This window comes from Heloderma suspectum, chromosome 4 (assembly GCF_057233095.1).
Source record: "Heloderma suspectum isolate Gila_16-S chromosome 4, 16-S_ref, whole genome shotgun sequence".
Classification (NCBI taxonomy): Eukaryota; Metazoa; Chordata; class Lepidosauria; order Squamata; family Helodermatidae; genus Heloderma; species Heloderma suspectum.
In genome coordinates, this window is record NC_139461.1 from 4,190,492 (window position 1) to 4,204,799 (window position 14,308).

At 62.4% G+C, this 14,308-nt stretch overlaps 1 protein-coding gene across 17 annotated transcripts in view; it reads right to left on the reverse strand.

Moving 5' to 3' along the window:
* PLEC (plectin) overlaps positions 1 to 14,308 on the reverse strand; it is a 121,034-nt gene that overhangs the window by 16,330 nt on the left and 90,396 nt on the right. For all 17 annotated transcript variants that reach the window (XM_084848461.1, XM_084848478.1, XM_084848462.1 and 14 more), the window contains 9 exons: positions 12,874 to 13,057; positions 11,796 to 11,953; positions 11,070 to 11,248; positions 9,199 to 9,337; positions 8,695 to 9,051; positions 7,312 to 7,395; positions 6,995 to 7,099; positions 6,174 to 6,272; positions 1,246 to 4,626 (listed from right to left, as the gene is read on the reverse strand). In XM_084848461.1, the coding sequence (XP_084704587.1) occupies positions 1,246 to 4,626; positions 6,174 to 6,272; positions 6,995 to 7,099; positions 7,312 to 7,395; positions 8,695 to 9,051; positions 9,199 to 9,337; positions 11,070 to 11,248; positions 11,796 to 11,953; positions 12,874 to 13,057 (4,686 nt within the window). The remainder of the gene's footprint in view (positions 1 to 1,245; positions 4,627 to 6,173; positions 6,273 to 6,994; positions 7,100 to 7,311; positions 7,396 to 8,694; positions 9,052 to 9,198; positions 9,338 to 11,069; positions 11,249 to 11,795; positions 11,954 to 12,873; positions 13,058 to 14,308) is intronic.

Below are 14,308 nucleotides of genomic sequence, written 5' to 3' on the forward strand. Positions count from 1 at the left end.
GCCCCCCACCTGGCAGGCACCTGGGTTGCTCCGGATCTTGGCTTCTAGGCTCTGGACAAGAGCTCTGAGTGGATGGAGGGACCTTCACCCAGCCCTGCCCAAGGCAGCTTTCTGTGGCATTCCAGGGCTTGGCCCCAGAAGGGAGACAGACGCGCAAGGGAGCCCCTGCAGCCTTAAAGAAGCCTCTGGCCGTGGGCCTTGGGAAGCGGGAGCTGACTCCTTCAGAGGCATCGTGACTCCAGGAAGCCAAAGAGTGCCCTAGCAGAAATGTTACCCCCGTGGCAAACCTTGGGAGCTGCTCCTGTGGGCTAGCGGCCTCAGGCTCAACACTGCCCACCAGCATTATTCCACAGGCACACAATTGTCCAGGGGATTCTGGCTTTCTCCCCATCGCTCACCACCCAATAAAAGCAGGCTGGGTGGAAAGGCCCTCCTGCCGCAGGAGCAGACCCCCTGGAGCTCCCTGGCTCACAGTTTCTGGTGCCAGCTCCCTCCGCACATCCCCTCCCTGGCCCTTCCCTGACTCCTGGCCCTCTTCTACTGACACAGAGATGGTCATTGGTGGCCGTTCCCAGTTCTGCAGGAGCCCCAGTACCAGCGTCAGGGCCCACCCACCCTGGCGCCACGAGAAGCGAAGCAGTCACTTTGGTCGGCAGATTCACGGGGGTCTCCTGCTCGGCATGGATGCGGGCGTGTCTGGGTCACTGGGACTTCCTATCACGGTTTCAGGGTCGAGTGGGCCCGTGGGCAGCCATCAACTGCACACTCATGCAACGTTTTCATGAGCTTCGTTGCACGCACATGCTGTGTAAGCGTTGCATTGGGGCTCTTCAGTTCAAATGACAAGCGGCCCCCAACGGTGGGTGGATAGTCCCAAGCCATAACTCACCACAGCACACACGTTATGAGCCTGTGGCATGCTGGCCACCTGTACGGGCCTGCCAGGTGCTGAGGAGACCCTCCCCACCCGCCTGCATCTGCTCAGAGATCCAGGGGAGCGGGAGATGCCCCTCGCTGACTGGCAGGGCAACACAGCCCAGCCCCTGAGGAGGATGGCACGCGCACAGGGTGGGAAGGGGCCGCCCGCTGCGACCCCACACCACAGGCCCCTCCCCCCGCCTCACTGCCTTACACCATCACTGCCCCCAGGAGGGGCCAGGGGCGAGTAGCATGCTGACTGGATGGGCCCCCCAAGTTCTGAGAAGGCCCCGGGCAGGCTGGGTGGGGACCCGCTGCCATGGGTACCTCTTCCGCCTTCTGCTGCAGCAGCAGGGCCTCCCGCGTCAGCTTCTCCTTCTCCTGCTCCAGCTCCGCAATGGCTCTCCTCAGCTTCTCCGCATCCTGGTCGCTCTGCTGCCTCTGGATCTCCAGCGTCTGCACCAGCGTCATCTTCTCTTGGGTGGACAGCTCTGTCTGGTGCAGCTTCTGGCTGATCTCCTCAGCCTGCTTCTTGAACCGCTTGGCCTCCTCTTCAGCCTTGGCCTGGGCCAGGCTCAGCTCAGTCACCCGCAGCTTGAGGCGCTCGGCATCTGCGCTGATGTCCAGCTGCCGCTTGCGCTCCGCCTCCAGGGTCTTCTGGAAGCCCTCAGTCTCCTCCACCAGCCGCAGCTGCATCTGCTCCTTGTCTTCCTGGAGCTGCTTGGCATGCTCCTGGGCCAGATCTTTCTGCTTCTGCAGCACCTCTGCCTCGGCCTTCAGCCGGGTGGCTTCCTGGACCGCTTGCATCTTCTCCTTCAGGATCTTCTCCGCCAGCGCCCGCTGCTGGGCCAGGTCCTCCTCGGCCAGTGTCCGCATGCGGGCAGCCTCCTGGGCCTCCACGCTCAGCCGCGCGGCTTCCTCTGCCACTTGCTTCATCTTCTCGGCCTCCTCAGCCAGGAACCTCTGTACGTTGTCCTGGTCCTTCAGGATCAGCATCTTGTTCTCTTCTTCAATGCGGGTCTTCAGCCTGATCAGCTCCTCCATCTGGATCTTCACCTTGAGCAGCTCCTCCTCCACCTGGACCTTCTGCTTCATGGCCTCGGTCACCTGCTCCTTCAGCCGTTGCTGCTCCTCCTCCAAGATGCCCTTCTGGTGGTCTGTCTGCTCCAGCTGCAGCTTGACCTTGGTCAGCTCCTGCTCCACCTGGGCCTTCTGCCTCAGCGTCTGCTCAGCAAACCTCTTGTGCTTCTCCATCTCCGCGTCCGCAAGCTGCTTCTGCCTGAGGGCAGCCTGCTCTGCCTGGGCCCTCTTGGCCGCCTCCAGCTCCGCCTCCTTCCGGAGCTTCTCTGCATCTTCCTGCGCCTTGGCCTGGACCTGAGCCTCCTCCTCTGCTCGCTGCTTCATGCGCTCGGCTTCCTCCACCAGCTGCCGGGACAAGGCGGCCTCCTGCTCTGCCTTGACACGGGCCAGCTCGGCCTCCTCAGCGGCCCTCTTGGCCTTCTCCGCCTCCCCTCGCAGCTTGTCCAGGATGCTCTGCTCCTGCTGCCGGGTCTGCAGCAGCTCCTGCTCCTTCTGCTGCACAGCAGCCAAGTGGGCCTTCTCTTCTGCGGCAAGCCTCTTCTGGGCCGCCTCCTGGGCTAGCTGGATCTGCCTCTCAGACTCGCCCTCCGCCAGCTCCTTCTGCCGCTTGGCCTCCTCCACCTTGGCCTTCAAGCGCTCCACCTCCTCCAGGGCTGCCTTGCGCTGCCGGGCAGCCTCCTGCTCAGCCGCGAATATCTTCTTGACCTTGGCTTCGGCCTCCTTGCGGCGGCCCTCCTCCTCCAAGGCCACCTGCCGCAGCATCTCCGCCTCGCGCTCCGCCTGCTCCTTGCTGCACTGGGTCTCCTCAGCGTTCCGCTTGATCTTGCTGAGCTCCAGCTCCAGGTCCGTCTTGCCCACAGAGGCCGTCTCAAACTTGACCCTGAGGATGCGGATCTCCTCCTCGATGAGGCGCCGCTGCTTCAGCGTGTCGTCCACGATGCCCTTCTGCCTCTCCAGCTCCTTTTCCGAGGACGTCCTGAGCAGAGCAATCTTCTCCTCGATGTCCTGCTTGTGCTGGGCCGCCTGCTCCTCCAGCAGCCGCCGCTGGTAGGCCTCGTCCTCGGCCAGCCGCCGCAGCCGCTCGTTCTCTGCCTCCTTCTCCTTGAGGGCGATCTCGGATTCCGCCTTCAGCCGCGAGGCCTCGTTGACGGCTGCCAGCTTCTCCTTGAGGATCCTCTCCGCCTCCGCCCGCTGCCGGGAGGCCTCCTCTTCTGCCACCTGCCGTTGCCGCTTGGCTTCCTCTGAGAGGGCCCGCAACCGCGCTGCCTCCTCGGCCAGCTCCCGCAGCTTGCCAGCCTCGGCCTCCAGGATCTGCTTGGACTTCTCACTGGTGGAGCGGGACTCCTCCTCCGCCTTGGCCTTGCTTCGCAGCAGGAGCTCCATCTCGGCCCGCAGCTTGGCCAGCTCCTCCTCCAGCTCCTTCCGCTTCTGGATGGCGCCGCTCACCTCGTTCTTCAGGCGGAAGAGCTCCTCCTCCAGCAGCAGGCGCTGCTGCTCCCCGTTCTCTGTCTCAGCCTTCAGGCGGATCAGCTCCTGTTCAGCCAGGAACTTCTGCTGGGCCGTACCCTCGGCCAGCTTCCGCTGCTTCTCCAGCTCCTCCTCGGCCAGCTCCTTCTGGCGCAGGGCAGACTCCTCGGCCTTGGCCCGCTTCCTCGCCTCCCGCTCGGCATCCTCCTTCTGCTTCTCAGCATCCTCTTGCGCCAGGGCCTTCTTGTGGGCCACCTCCTCGGCCTGCAGCCTCAGGCGCAGGGCCTCGTTGGCCTTCTGCCGCCACTTCTCCACCTCCTTCTCAGCCTCCTCCCGGGAGTGCTCGGCCTCCAGCTGCTGCCGCTTCAGGCGCTCGGCCTCCTCCTGGAGATGGGTGACAGTGAGGTGCTCCTGTTGGAGAGACATCTCCAGCTGGGCCGTCTTCTCGGCAAAGGACTGGCGCCGGCTCTGCAGGTCTGCGGCGGCGCTCTTCTGGGCCATCTCCTGGGCCACTTGCAGCTGCCGCTCTTTCTCCAGCTCGGCCTGCTTCATCCTGCGCTCCGCTTCCTCAGCCTGCAGGCGCAGCTTCTGCAGGTCCTCCAGGGCCGCCTGCTTCTCGCGGGCCGCCTGCTGCTCTGCCTGCACTTTGCGCTGCAGCTCGTCCTCGGCCTCCCTCTTCTTCTGCGTCTCGTCCTTGACCTGCTTGCGCAGGCGCTCGGCCTCCTCCTGGGCCAGCCTCTTCTGGCGCTCGGCCTCTTCCGCACGGGCCCGCAGGGCCTGCAGCTCACCCTCGGCGCTGGCCTTCTGCTTCTGCGTGGCCTCCAGCTGCAGGCGGACAAGGTGGATCTCCTCCTCCACCTTCCTGCGGCTGAGCTCGGCCTCCTCAATCAGCTTGAGCTTGGACTGGATCTGCACGTCCGAGCTGAGCTTCATTTGCGTCAGCTCCTGCTGGATGTTCTGCTTCTGCTGCTCGGCATCCATGGCCACCAGCTGCCGCTTGCTGACCTCCTCCTGCATGCGCTGCTGCAGCTCCAGGGCCTCCTGCTCTGCCTGAGCCTTGGCCCTGGCATGGGCCTCGGCCAGCTGCTTCTGTTTCTCCAGCTGCGCCTCCACCTCAGCCAAGCGCCTCTGCTCCTCCTCCTTCAGCTTCTCGGCCGCTTTCTGCGGGGGAGGGACAAAGACAAGGGGAGAAAGGGAGAGAGAGTGAGATCACCAGAGAGAGACTGGAGCCAGTGGGGTGGGCACAGGGGGCGTGGCGTGGCACGGCCGTGGCTCTTCCCAGGAGGCTCCAGGAAGACGTGTGGCGATCTGAGAAGGGACACGGCACTCGTGTCTCTCACGCAGTATGGCAGGCGAGGAAGCAGGAAGACCCACAAACCAGGAGCGGAGGATGGATGGATGGACGGACGGACAGACGGATGGACGGACGCAAGATGACGACAAGCGGAATCTCAGACAAAGGGCCACAGGACGGCAGTGGCTGGCACACCTCCACCGAGCTCAAGGCAACACGAGCAGAACCATCACCAGCTAAACTGTGGCGGCGGCACAGACCCGTCCTCTCCGACAAACGGGAGAAGGGTCTGGCCCAATGGGGGATGCAAAGTGAGGGAAAGAAAGCAGCAACGGGAAGGAGAGATGGAAGAAGCCCCGGACGGTGCGAAGGCGGCATGCCCTGACTGGCTCACAAACGCCCCGGGTCTTTTGCTCAGGCCGAGCTGCTCAGCTTAGTCCCTTTTGCGGGAAGGCTGAGCGCAGCCCCAGACCTGCCCGCTGGCCTGTCATGGAGCGCTGCAGGGGGCGGCAGGGAGGGAGAGAGGCGCCTCCAGGAAGGTCCGGGAGGCGCCTCTGCAGGAGGACGGGAAGCATGCATGGAGCACACCACACACCAATGGAAGCTGGGCTCGGAAAGCGCCAGGGGCGGGCAGTTCCAGGCCGGACAACATGGGTGGCAGAAACAGCGGGCGCTCGTGACAGGGAAGGGCTGACTTCCTCTGGGCTGCCTCTAGCTACGGGGCTCGAAGAGGACCCTCCTCCCCTCAGATGCCTCTGTTGCAACCAATTTCTGGCCTCCCTGCTTCAGCCTGCTGGCTGTTATAAACTGCCCCTCCCTTGGCCTAGAACGTGCACAGGGAATTGGGGGAGGGAAGCAGGCTACTGTGAGGAGAGATGGAAGGGGTGGGTAAAGAGCATGCGCAGAGTGGAGGAGTACCTGGTGCAGAAACGCCCGAGTCCTCCTGGTTTTAACCCTCCATTAGATCCCCACCAACACAAACATTCCCCAAGACAAAGCATTGGCAAAGCAGCTTGACTTCCAAAGGGCAGAAACCAAGAGTTAGAAAGGTTACCAGACCAGAGCATATCAGAAGAACAGAAAAAAACAGAGCAAAGGGCGAGTCCGGACGCAGCAGCGCGAAGCGTGTATCTGGGAAGCGCCCCCTCCTGCCAGACCAAACAGAGCCCTCGCTGGCCCTGGGCCTGGCGGCAGTGCTCTGGCGCGGGTCCCACAGGAGGGCTGTGCCCACAGAGAGCACCTCCGAGCAGGGGGACTTGCAGGGTTAGGGCAGCTCCAGGGCCAGCGTTAGTGAGGTGGGACAGGCAGTCCACAGTGGGCAAGACTCTGAGGGGCTATGGGCCAAGGAAGGGGAGAAGGGTGCAGCCAAGTCATGCTGGGCCCGCAGCCCCTCCGCCAGGGGCCGCCAGCTTACCTCCTCCTCCTCTAGCCGCCGAAGGGTCTCCGTAATGAACCTGATGTATTGGCTGGTCAGAGTGGTCAGCTCGCTGTACTGAGTCCGCAGGTCCACATACTGCAAGACCAAAGCAGGAGTGTCACTGCCCTGGCATTCCAGGCAGGGGGAAGGCCGGTCTCAAAGGCATGGCGGCCCACCCTGAGCCCGAGAGCCAGCCCTGCCCCCGCTTCCTCAGAAGAGCCCTGAAGCTGGATCAGACCCAAGAGGCCTCTCCAGCCCAGCATCATCCTCTTTCCCAGAGTGGCCACCCCGATGGCCCAACAGGCAGGAGAGGAACGCCGTCTGGCCCTCCCCGTTTGCCCAGGCTGGGCGGCATCTCCACATCCTGCAGTGCTGAGCCCCGTCTTTAGCTCGGTGCTGTGAGAGGGAGGACAGCCTTTTGCCTGTCCTGGATCACCTGCCAATTAACACCACTGGGTGACCCCAAGCTCTAAGATTACGAGCAGCAAAACCTTTCCGAACGGCAATAACAACGATGATGACAATGATAAGAATGGTAACAGCAATAATATTATTATTAAATAATAATAATAAATGATGGTTAAATTATTATTAATAAACGATTGTTAAAGTATTATTAATAAATTAGCATTCTGACCAGCTCACGGTCAGAACCCTTTGTCCAGCCACCAAAAATGAGAGAGCAGCAAAATGCGTTTCATCTGGAATGCTAATCTCTCTGCTGTGCACGCGCCCAAAGCCCAGGACTCCAGCCCCCCACCCCTGCACGCACACACGGAACATGCTGATCCGCCAGCCCAGCCAAGGAGCCCCCTCACCTCTTGGATGATGCTGTCAGATGCAGACTGAACCTTGGGCTTCTTGGCAGGAGACACCACTGGCTCCACCTGGGCCTTGTATGTCACCAACTGAAGTTCGTAATCCTTAAGAAGGAAAAGGGGCTGAGGGCAGGAACAGCACCCGAGCCTGGATTCAGAGCCCAGCGCCCCTCGGCACAGGAGGAGGCATCCTGCCCGGCAGAGCCGCAGCCAGGCCCCCGCAGGCCTGCATGCAGAGGCCACTGCCGCCATCTGTTCACTGAGGAGCCGCCCTCCTCGCGGGGCCCAAGGCACTCTGCCCCACATCCCTGCCTCACCTTGATGGCATCGATGTACTGCTTGGCAAAGTGCTGGCACTCCTCCACCTTCTCCCGATTCTGGTCGCATTCCTCCAGGAGTTTCTGGGGAAGCACACACCGTGGTAAATGACACAGCAGGGCAGGAGGTGAATAAGAGTAAAAACGCAGCCTCTGTGCAGCCTCCCTTTCTGAAGTACGTTTGTAGCACTCTGAGCCTGCAGTGAACCTGACGCGAGGGGCAGGGATGGGACAGCCGAAGACCTGACGCCACGGTGGCGCTGCGCCCGGAGGAGGGACGGACCAGACTCAGGAGGACCTCACAGGCGCCCTGACACCTGACACCGGGTCGGACCACCAACCTATCTGGCCCGTGTCCGGTTTGCCACAGCGGCCAACCAGATCCCCAAGGAGAAGCAAGCAGCTCCAGGCAACCTCGTGCAGGAGCCAGCAAGCCAGCCAGCCCTGCTCAGAGCCCTCGTGCTGCACTGCTCCGGTCAGGAAAGGCCGGGCAGGGTTAGCAGTGAGAACGGCCCCCTGGGGTCGTGCTGGGATCTGCACAGATCCAAAGGGGCCCACCGGAGGCCCTTTCCAGAGGCCTGCCACGTCCCCCCACGTTTATAACAGCAGCTTAAACCTTCTGCTCTTCCCAGTATGATGGAGCCAGCACCATTTGGAAATGTTCATGTCCATTTAAATCAAAGGTATACCTGCCCTTTGAAAAAATAACACGGAGAAGTCCTCGTACGCATGGAGGTACTTTTCACCTTGTGACAACGTGTGAAGTGGAAGACTCCCATTCCTACCTGCCACATGGAGCGCTGAGTGCGAGGGCCGCCTGAGGTGCCTGCCCAGGCCGACGGCCGACGCACGGGCACCAGCGGCTTCGCCAGGCCTGCATCTCTCCGTAAGCCCATGTGGGCAAAGCGCCTCCTGCTCCTGAGACCCAGTCCTGGGGGTCAGCAAGCCCCCCTCTACCTCAGGGGTGTGCAACCGGTAGCCCTCAGATGTGTCGGCTTGCAACTCCACTCTGCTCTAGCCGGCAGAGCCAGTGGTGAAGGATCCTGGGAGTCGTGGGCCAGAACATCTGGAGGGCCACAAGTCCCCCCCCAGGCCTCCCCCTCTCCCCATGAGGCCTGCCTCTGAGAACCCGTGGGAGACAGAGCTGCGGGGCTTCCCAGAGGCATCTGGCCGGCCGGCCAGCCAGCCGCCGTGGGCAAGGGGCCCTGATTCAAGGCCAGGGCTCAGCTGCCGTTCTCAAGCCCGGTGGCTGGAGCTGCAGGCTCAGAGCACCGCCAGCCAGGGCTGCGGGCGGAGCATGGACAGAGCGCCGCCTGGCCAGCTGCCCTGCTCCACCCCGGCTGAGCACCCACCCCAGCACTGGCCCCGCGGGCTGAGCATCACCTTCTCCTGCAGCAGCTGCTCACGCACACTCCTGCTGCTGGCGATGGGCACAGCCTGGAGGCTCTCCTGGCGCTGCCGGGCGTCCCGGATCCAGCGGATGAGCCAGTCGTAGCTCTCGCGGTAGTAGCGTAGCTGGCGGCCCAGCTGATCCAGCTCCCGCTGGCGCAGGTCGATCTGGGCCAGGATGGCCTGCCAGCGCTCCAGGAGGTGCTGCACCCGCTCGCGGTACCGGTCCAGGTCCAGGTCCCTCTCGCTGTGACCCCTCACCATCCGCTCATTCACCTCGCTGGCCCTGCCCAGGTCCGCCTCCAGGGTGCTGAAGAGGGGCTGGTGGCCTTCCACCTGCCCACGCAGCCTCTGCGGCACAAGGGGAGCGGGTCACGGGGAGGGGGCGCCAGCCCCGCCAGCCTCGGCACGGCCCTCGCCAGCAGCCGCCCCAGCCAGCCTCTCCCCTGCCTCCTTGTCCCTGCCTATCTGCTGGCATCCCCAGGCCCCGCTAGCCACCTTCAGCTCTGCCTTCGTCGCCTCGAGGGCCTTGAGGTCGGAGGGAACTGCCTGCACGTCCTTCAGCTGCTCCTCATAGTTCCGGACCAGCTCCTCGGCCCCTTGTGTGCTGCGGATCACCAGGCTGATGGTCTTCAGCCTGCGTTGGAATACAGGAGACGCCGCTTGGCATCGGAAGAGCCCTGGAGCGGGACCAGACCCACGAGGCCTCTCTAGAGCAGCACTGTCCTGCTTCCCGGAGTGGCCAATCAGATGCCCCCACGGGAAGCCTACAAGCAGTACACGAGTGCCACGACCGCACACACACATGCAGCCCGCTCCCCAGACAGTGCTGCTGAGAGGAATCGTGCCTCCGATACCCCTGGGGGTCACTTGCAGCCATCCTGATGAGTAGCCGTGGGTGGGCTTCTCCTCCCTGGAACGGCAGGGAGTGTGCCCACATTTAATGCATTTATTCAGGGCGCAATCCTACCCAGATAGGCGGCCTCCTCTGAACTTGGGAGGCGGCTGCCTATCCAAAGCAGGGCAGGAGAAGCGTGGAGGGGATCGTGCCCTCTGCGCTTCTCCTGTCCTGCATTTTTGGCTAGACAGCCAATTGCAGCTGTCTAGCCATGGGAGGACGGAGCGGAGAAGGAGGCTGCTGTGCAACACATTGGATGTGTTGTACAGGCATTTCCGTCCTCCCCGCCCAGGAATGCCCCCTGCCACACCCGTTTTTGGCTGCTCCATGCTCCCCTTGCGAGCATGGAGGACGGGACTGTTCTGCGCTGTCTCCAAGGCAGCGTGGAAGTGGGGGGAGGTCAGTCCTCTGGGAACCAGCCTTGGAATGCGGGCTCCGAGGTTGGTTCCTGGATAACGTGATATCCTATGGCTGTCTAGCTGCTGGAGGCATTCAAGATGAGGCTGGACAACCACCTCTCAGGGATGCTCTGACTTGGATTCCTGCACTGAGCAGGTGGTTGGGCTTGATGGCCTTGTAGGCCCCTTCCAACCCTACTATTCTATGATTCTATGATTGTAGTGGCCATAGGATTGCTCCCTCCGGGTATTTTTGGGCCACCTAATAACAAGGCCTCTCGGCTTACAATGCTGAGCAAAAGTGAAAAATCACAATTACAATACAAGTAACACAGAACAATATATCAAAATGCATCATGTAAAAACAAAGAGAGGAGGAATAAAAATACACATTTTAGAACAGGGAGCAGAGGAATAAAATCCACTGAGCTAAAACAGTGCAATTCCACAACATAATTTCAAGCATCTGGGAAAATAAAAAGGCCTTTGCCTGGCACCAAAGTGACATGAAGCCAAGTGGGCTTCTCCAGGGAGGGCACTGCACAACCGGGGCCTTTCAGGCACCCACTGCCGCTTGGTGGGGGAATGTGGGACCCCAGAAGCGGAGCAATGCATCTCTTGCGAATCCACCCACAATTAGCCACGCCCTGGCCTGGGTCCCTGGCCCTCAAGGGGGGAACCTCCCACCACATTCCTGTTCTTTCCTAAGTAAGTTGGAAGCATGGCAAAACTGGAGCAGGAGCAACGATACCGTTGGTGAATCGTAGAGTCATAGAATAGCGGGGTTGGAAGGGGCCTATAAGAACGTCGAGTCCAACCCCCTGCTCAATGCAGGAATCCAAGTCAGAGCATCAATGATGAGGCAGAGGCGAAGCTGCAAGGAGCCCCAAGGAGGGTGGAAGAGCAGGCAGGGGTTCCTCCGGAGTGCTCACTTGGCTCTTGCAGCCAGAGGCAAGGGAAGGAGGACAGGGAACGTCTCAGGAAGAAGAGGCAAGCCCCTCGGCCCTGGTGGCCAGCAAAAGGGCCACAGCACAAGACCACCTGGACAGCCGGCAGGGCTGAGGGGCACTTACTTCTCCAGGTAGATGCTGGAGAGGCTGTGCACCTGGTCCATCTTCTGCAGCGTGATGTCCAGCTCCGAGCGCAGCGTGGGGGCTGAGCCAGCCTGCTCTGGCTGAGCCAGCACTTGCTCTGTCTTTGAGCTCACTTTGCCCAGGCTCTTCTTGATGCCTTCCAGCTCCAGGTGGATTTGCTAAAGAAGAGAGAAAGAAGAGCGGGCAATGAGTCCCGCCACTCCAGCCACATCTGCAGAGATGCAGTATCTGTGCCAGGAGCCGGGCAGAACCCTCCCGCGGGGAGGCGGGGGAGCAGCCAGGGCTCCGCAGCAGAGCCCCTGCTCAGCAAGCAGAAGCTCCCAGGTTCCGTCCCCAGCACCATCTCCAGGTGGGCCCAGGAAAGGGTCCTACCTGGAATCCCAGAGGCTGCCCGTCAGTGCTGGCAATACTGGGCTAGAGCGTACGACAGTCTGACCAGTGTAAGGCAGTTCCCGACGTTTCCGCATTTGGAAGCCGGCCGACACCAAGTCATCCCAGTGGCCCACCCAGCTCAGCAGGGCTCCCGGGGTTCCAGGCAGGATTCCTTCCCAGACCTGGAGATGCTGCCGGGATGGAGCCGGGGCCTTCGGCATGCAAAGCAGGGGCCCCTCCCCTGGGCGGCGGCGGCCCCTCCCCTCAGAGAGCTCCCCGGCAGAAGTGTGCTGTGGCAGCATTCCTGCCTGGGATAGGAACAGGGAGCAGTACCTGCTGGTCGCTGATGCGCTGGGCGCACTGCTCTGCAGGGTCTTTGTCGAGTGGACAGCGGATTTTGTGGATGGTGCGGGACTCACAGCCTTCCAGCTGCAGCCGGATGTCCTCCAGCTGGGAGATGAAGTTTCTGCACAGGGACTCCTCTTGCTCCCCTGGGGCCAACCACACACCACGCCCCCAGTCAGCGCGCAGAGCAGGTGACCATGTCTGCTGCAGGGGGCCGGGGAACTGGGGTGGGGGAATGAGGCCTCCAGCAAGCCCCTGTGGGCAAAGACGTGGAGCTGGCTGTCGATGTAGCCGCAGCAGGGAGGAGGATGGCTTGGGCGAGAAGCAGGTGAAGGCGCCGCTCAGCCCCGGGGGCAGAGGCATGGCGTCTGGGCCCCAGCCTGGGCTCTTGAGCAGAGGGGGCGCACAGCGCACAAGGCCGTGTTCCGGCCTCGTGGGAAGCTGGCCAGGGAGCAAGTGGGGGCCCTGCAGGAGACGCCCTTGGCTGTGTTAGCATCTGTGCTAGCATCGACCTGCATGAAGGAGACCTCTTCTGAGGAGGAGGATTGGGATTCTGCTGAAGCCCCGCTCCCACAGAAGAGCTGGAGGGAAACCCGCAGCAGGCCAAAGGCAGCCTGAGGATCCCCCACCAGGGGTGCCCAATAACCCCTTCCACCCTATGTCCAGCCCTGCCACTCTCTCTGCCTCTTCTTCCTCCCTGCTGGGCCTCCAGCGCAAAGGCGGGAAACTCAGACTTGCTGGTGGATCTCCTGTCTGGCTGCCAGAAGGCTCTCATCACCAGGGGTCTACTCAGGAGGAGCATGCTAATGCAAGTGCAAGCAACGAGGACCGAGAGGAGGAGGAGGAGCTGGCCATGTGCACAGAAGGCCGTTGGCCTCCCCTGGGCCCTCGCTGGCCAGCCACCCCGCTGAGCCCAGCCCAGCCCAGCCCAGCCTCCACCCCAGGAGCAGCTCACGGGCAGCGAAGAAGGCTGCCCGCCCTTGCTCGACAGGCTCCTGCCAGGCGCGGAGGGGTCCTCCCACGCCACGCGGGCGGCCATGCAGGCGGTGTCTGGGCCGGGCGTTACCTTTCTCCAGGCTGCGCAGCAAGCGCTCGTACTGCTGGGTGCAGGCAGTATACTCGCGCTCCGCGTGCAGGCGGTCGTCCGGCAGGAAGCTCTGGGAGTCCTGACTGATCCGCAGGAACTCCTGGTAGTGGGTCTCCAGGCTGTGCAGGGTCTGCCGGTAATCCTCTGGGGCCATGGTCCGGAACTGCAGGAGACAGGCCGCCTGGTCAGAGGGGCTCCCCTCCCTTCCCTGCGCGGAGCCCTTCCAGAGGTGGCTAGAAAACCGGAAGACGCGCCCAGTGCGCTGTGCTGTTGGGCGAGGCCCTTCGGCAGGGGACACAAAGTCGTGCAGCGTCATGGTGCTGTGCACACGGTGTGAATAAAGTCCCAAAGCACGGGTGGTGGGAGGAGGCGAATTCAAACGTGAGGAAGACGGGGATCACCCAAAGAACTGAGCAAGTTCCCAGGGCCCGGAGGGAGGCGGCCCGGTCCCCGCTCAAAGCCTGCCTCTGCACAGCCCCATGCTTCCCCCAGCCCAGGACGAGGGCCAGGGCGGCCAGGGCGCAGCGCCTTGCAGGCCGGTGAGTCCTGGCTGAGGCCAGAAGTGCCAGGTGCCTTGGAAGGGCTGCCTTCTCGATCACTCCCGGGCCACCTGGCTCAGCCCCCACTCTGCTGCAAGAGCTCCCAGAGTTCACCTACCCTAAACCCACCGGGCTTCGCAATTTTTGGACATCTGCAGAATTCACAGCTTTCCTTTAAAAATAAAGCGAGTCTCTAGCACTCAAGGCACTCAAACAAACCCCACCAAAGCCCTTCTTGGCGGCCCCTCAGAAGCCAAAGGGGGAGGGGTTCCAGATGGAGGGGGGCCCAGGCACTGCCAGTCAGGAGGCCCTGTGCAGCCCTTACGTCTTTTCTTCTTTGGCAGATATTTTGTGAAAAGGAAAAAGAAGATGGAAACAGTGGTGGGAAATCACAAGGTTTCAGATGCTGCCCGGACCCTCAGGGGTCCCCAACCCCCGGGCCGCAGACCGGTACCGGTCCGTGGCCTGTTAGGGGCCGGGCCGCAGTAGAGGTGTGGGAAGCCCCCTTACCTTAGGTCCGCGGGGGGCAGGGGAGGCGATCTGTCCCTCCCCCCCGTCCCAGAATCCTCGCTGGCCCTGGCCGGCTCCGCTCCGTGGTGAGTCCGCGGAGATGCTGTTCTTTGCAGTAATAGCCTATTACTACAAAGAACAGGGACATAAATGGCATCCACTATGTGGACGCCATTTGCGTCCCAGTGGCTGGAAGTCCTCCCCTGGCCGGACCCGGCCAGCAACTCCGCGGACTTGGAGCAGAGCAGAGCCGGCCAGGGCCAGCGAGGATTCGGGGGGGGGGGGAGATAGCCCCCCCCGCGGACCCAAGGTAAGGGGGATTCCCACACCCCTACTGCAGCCCGGTCCCATCCCCCCCCCCGGGT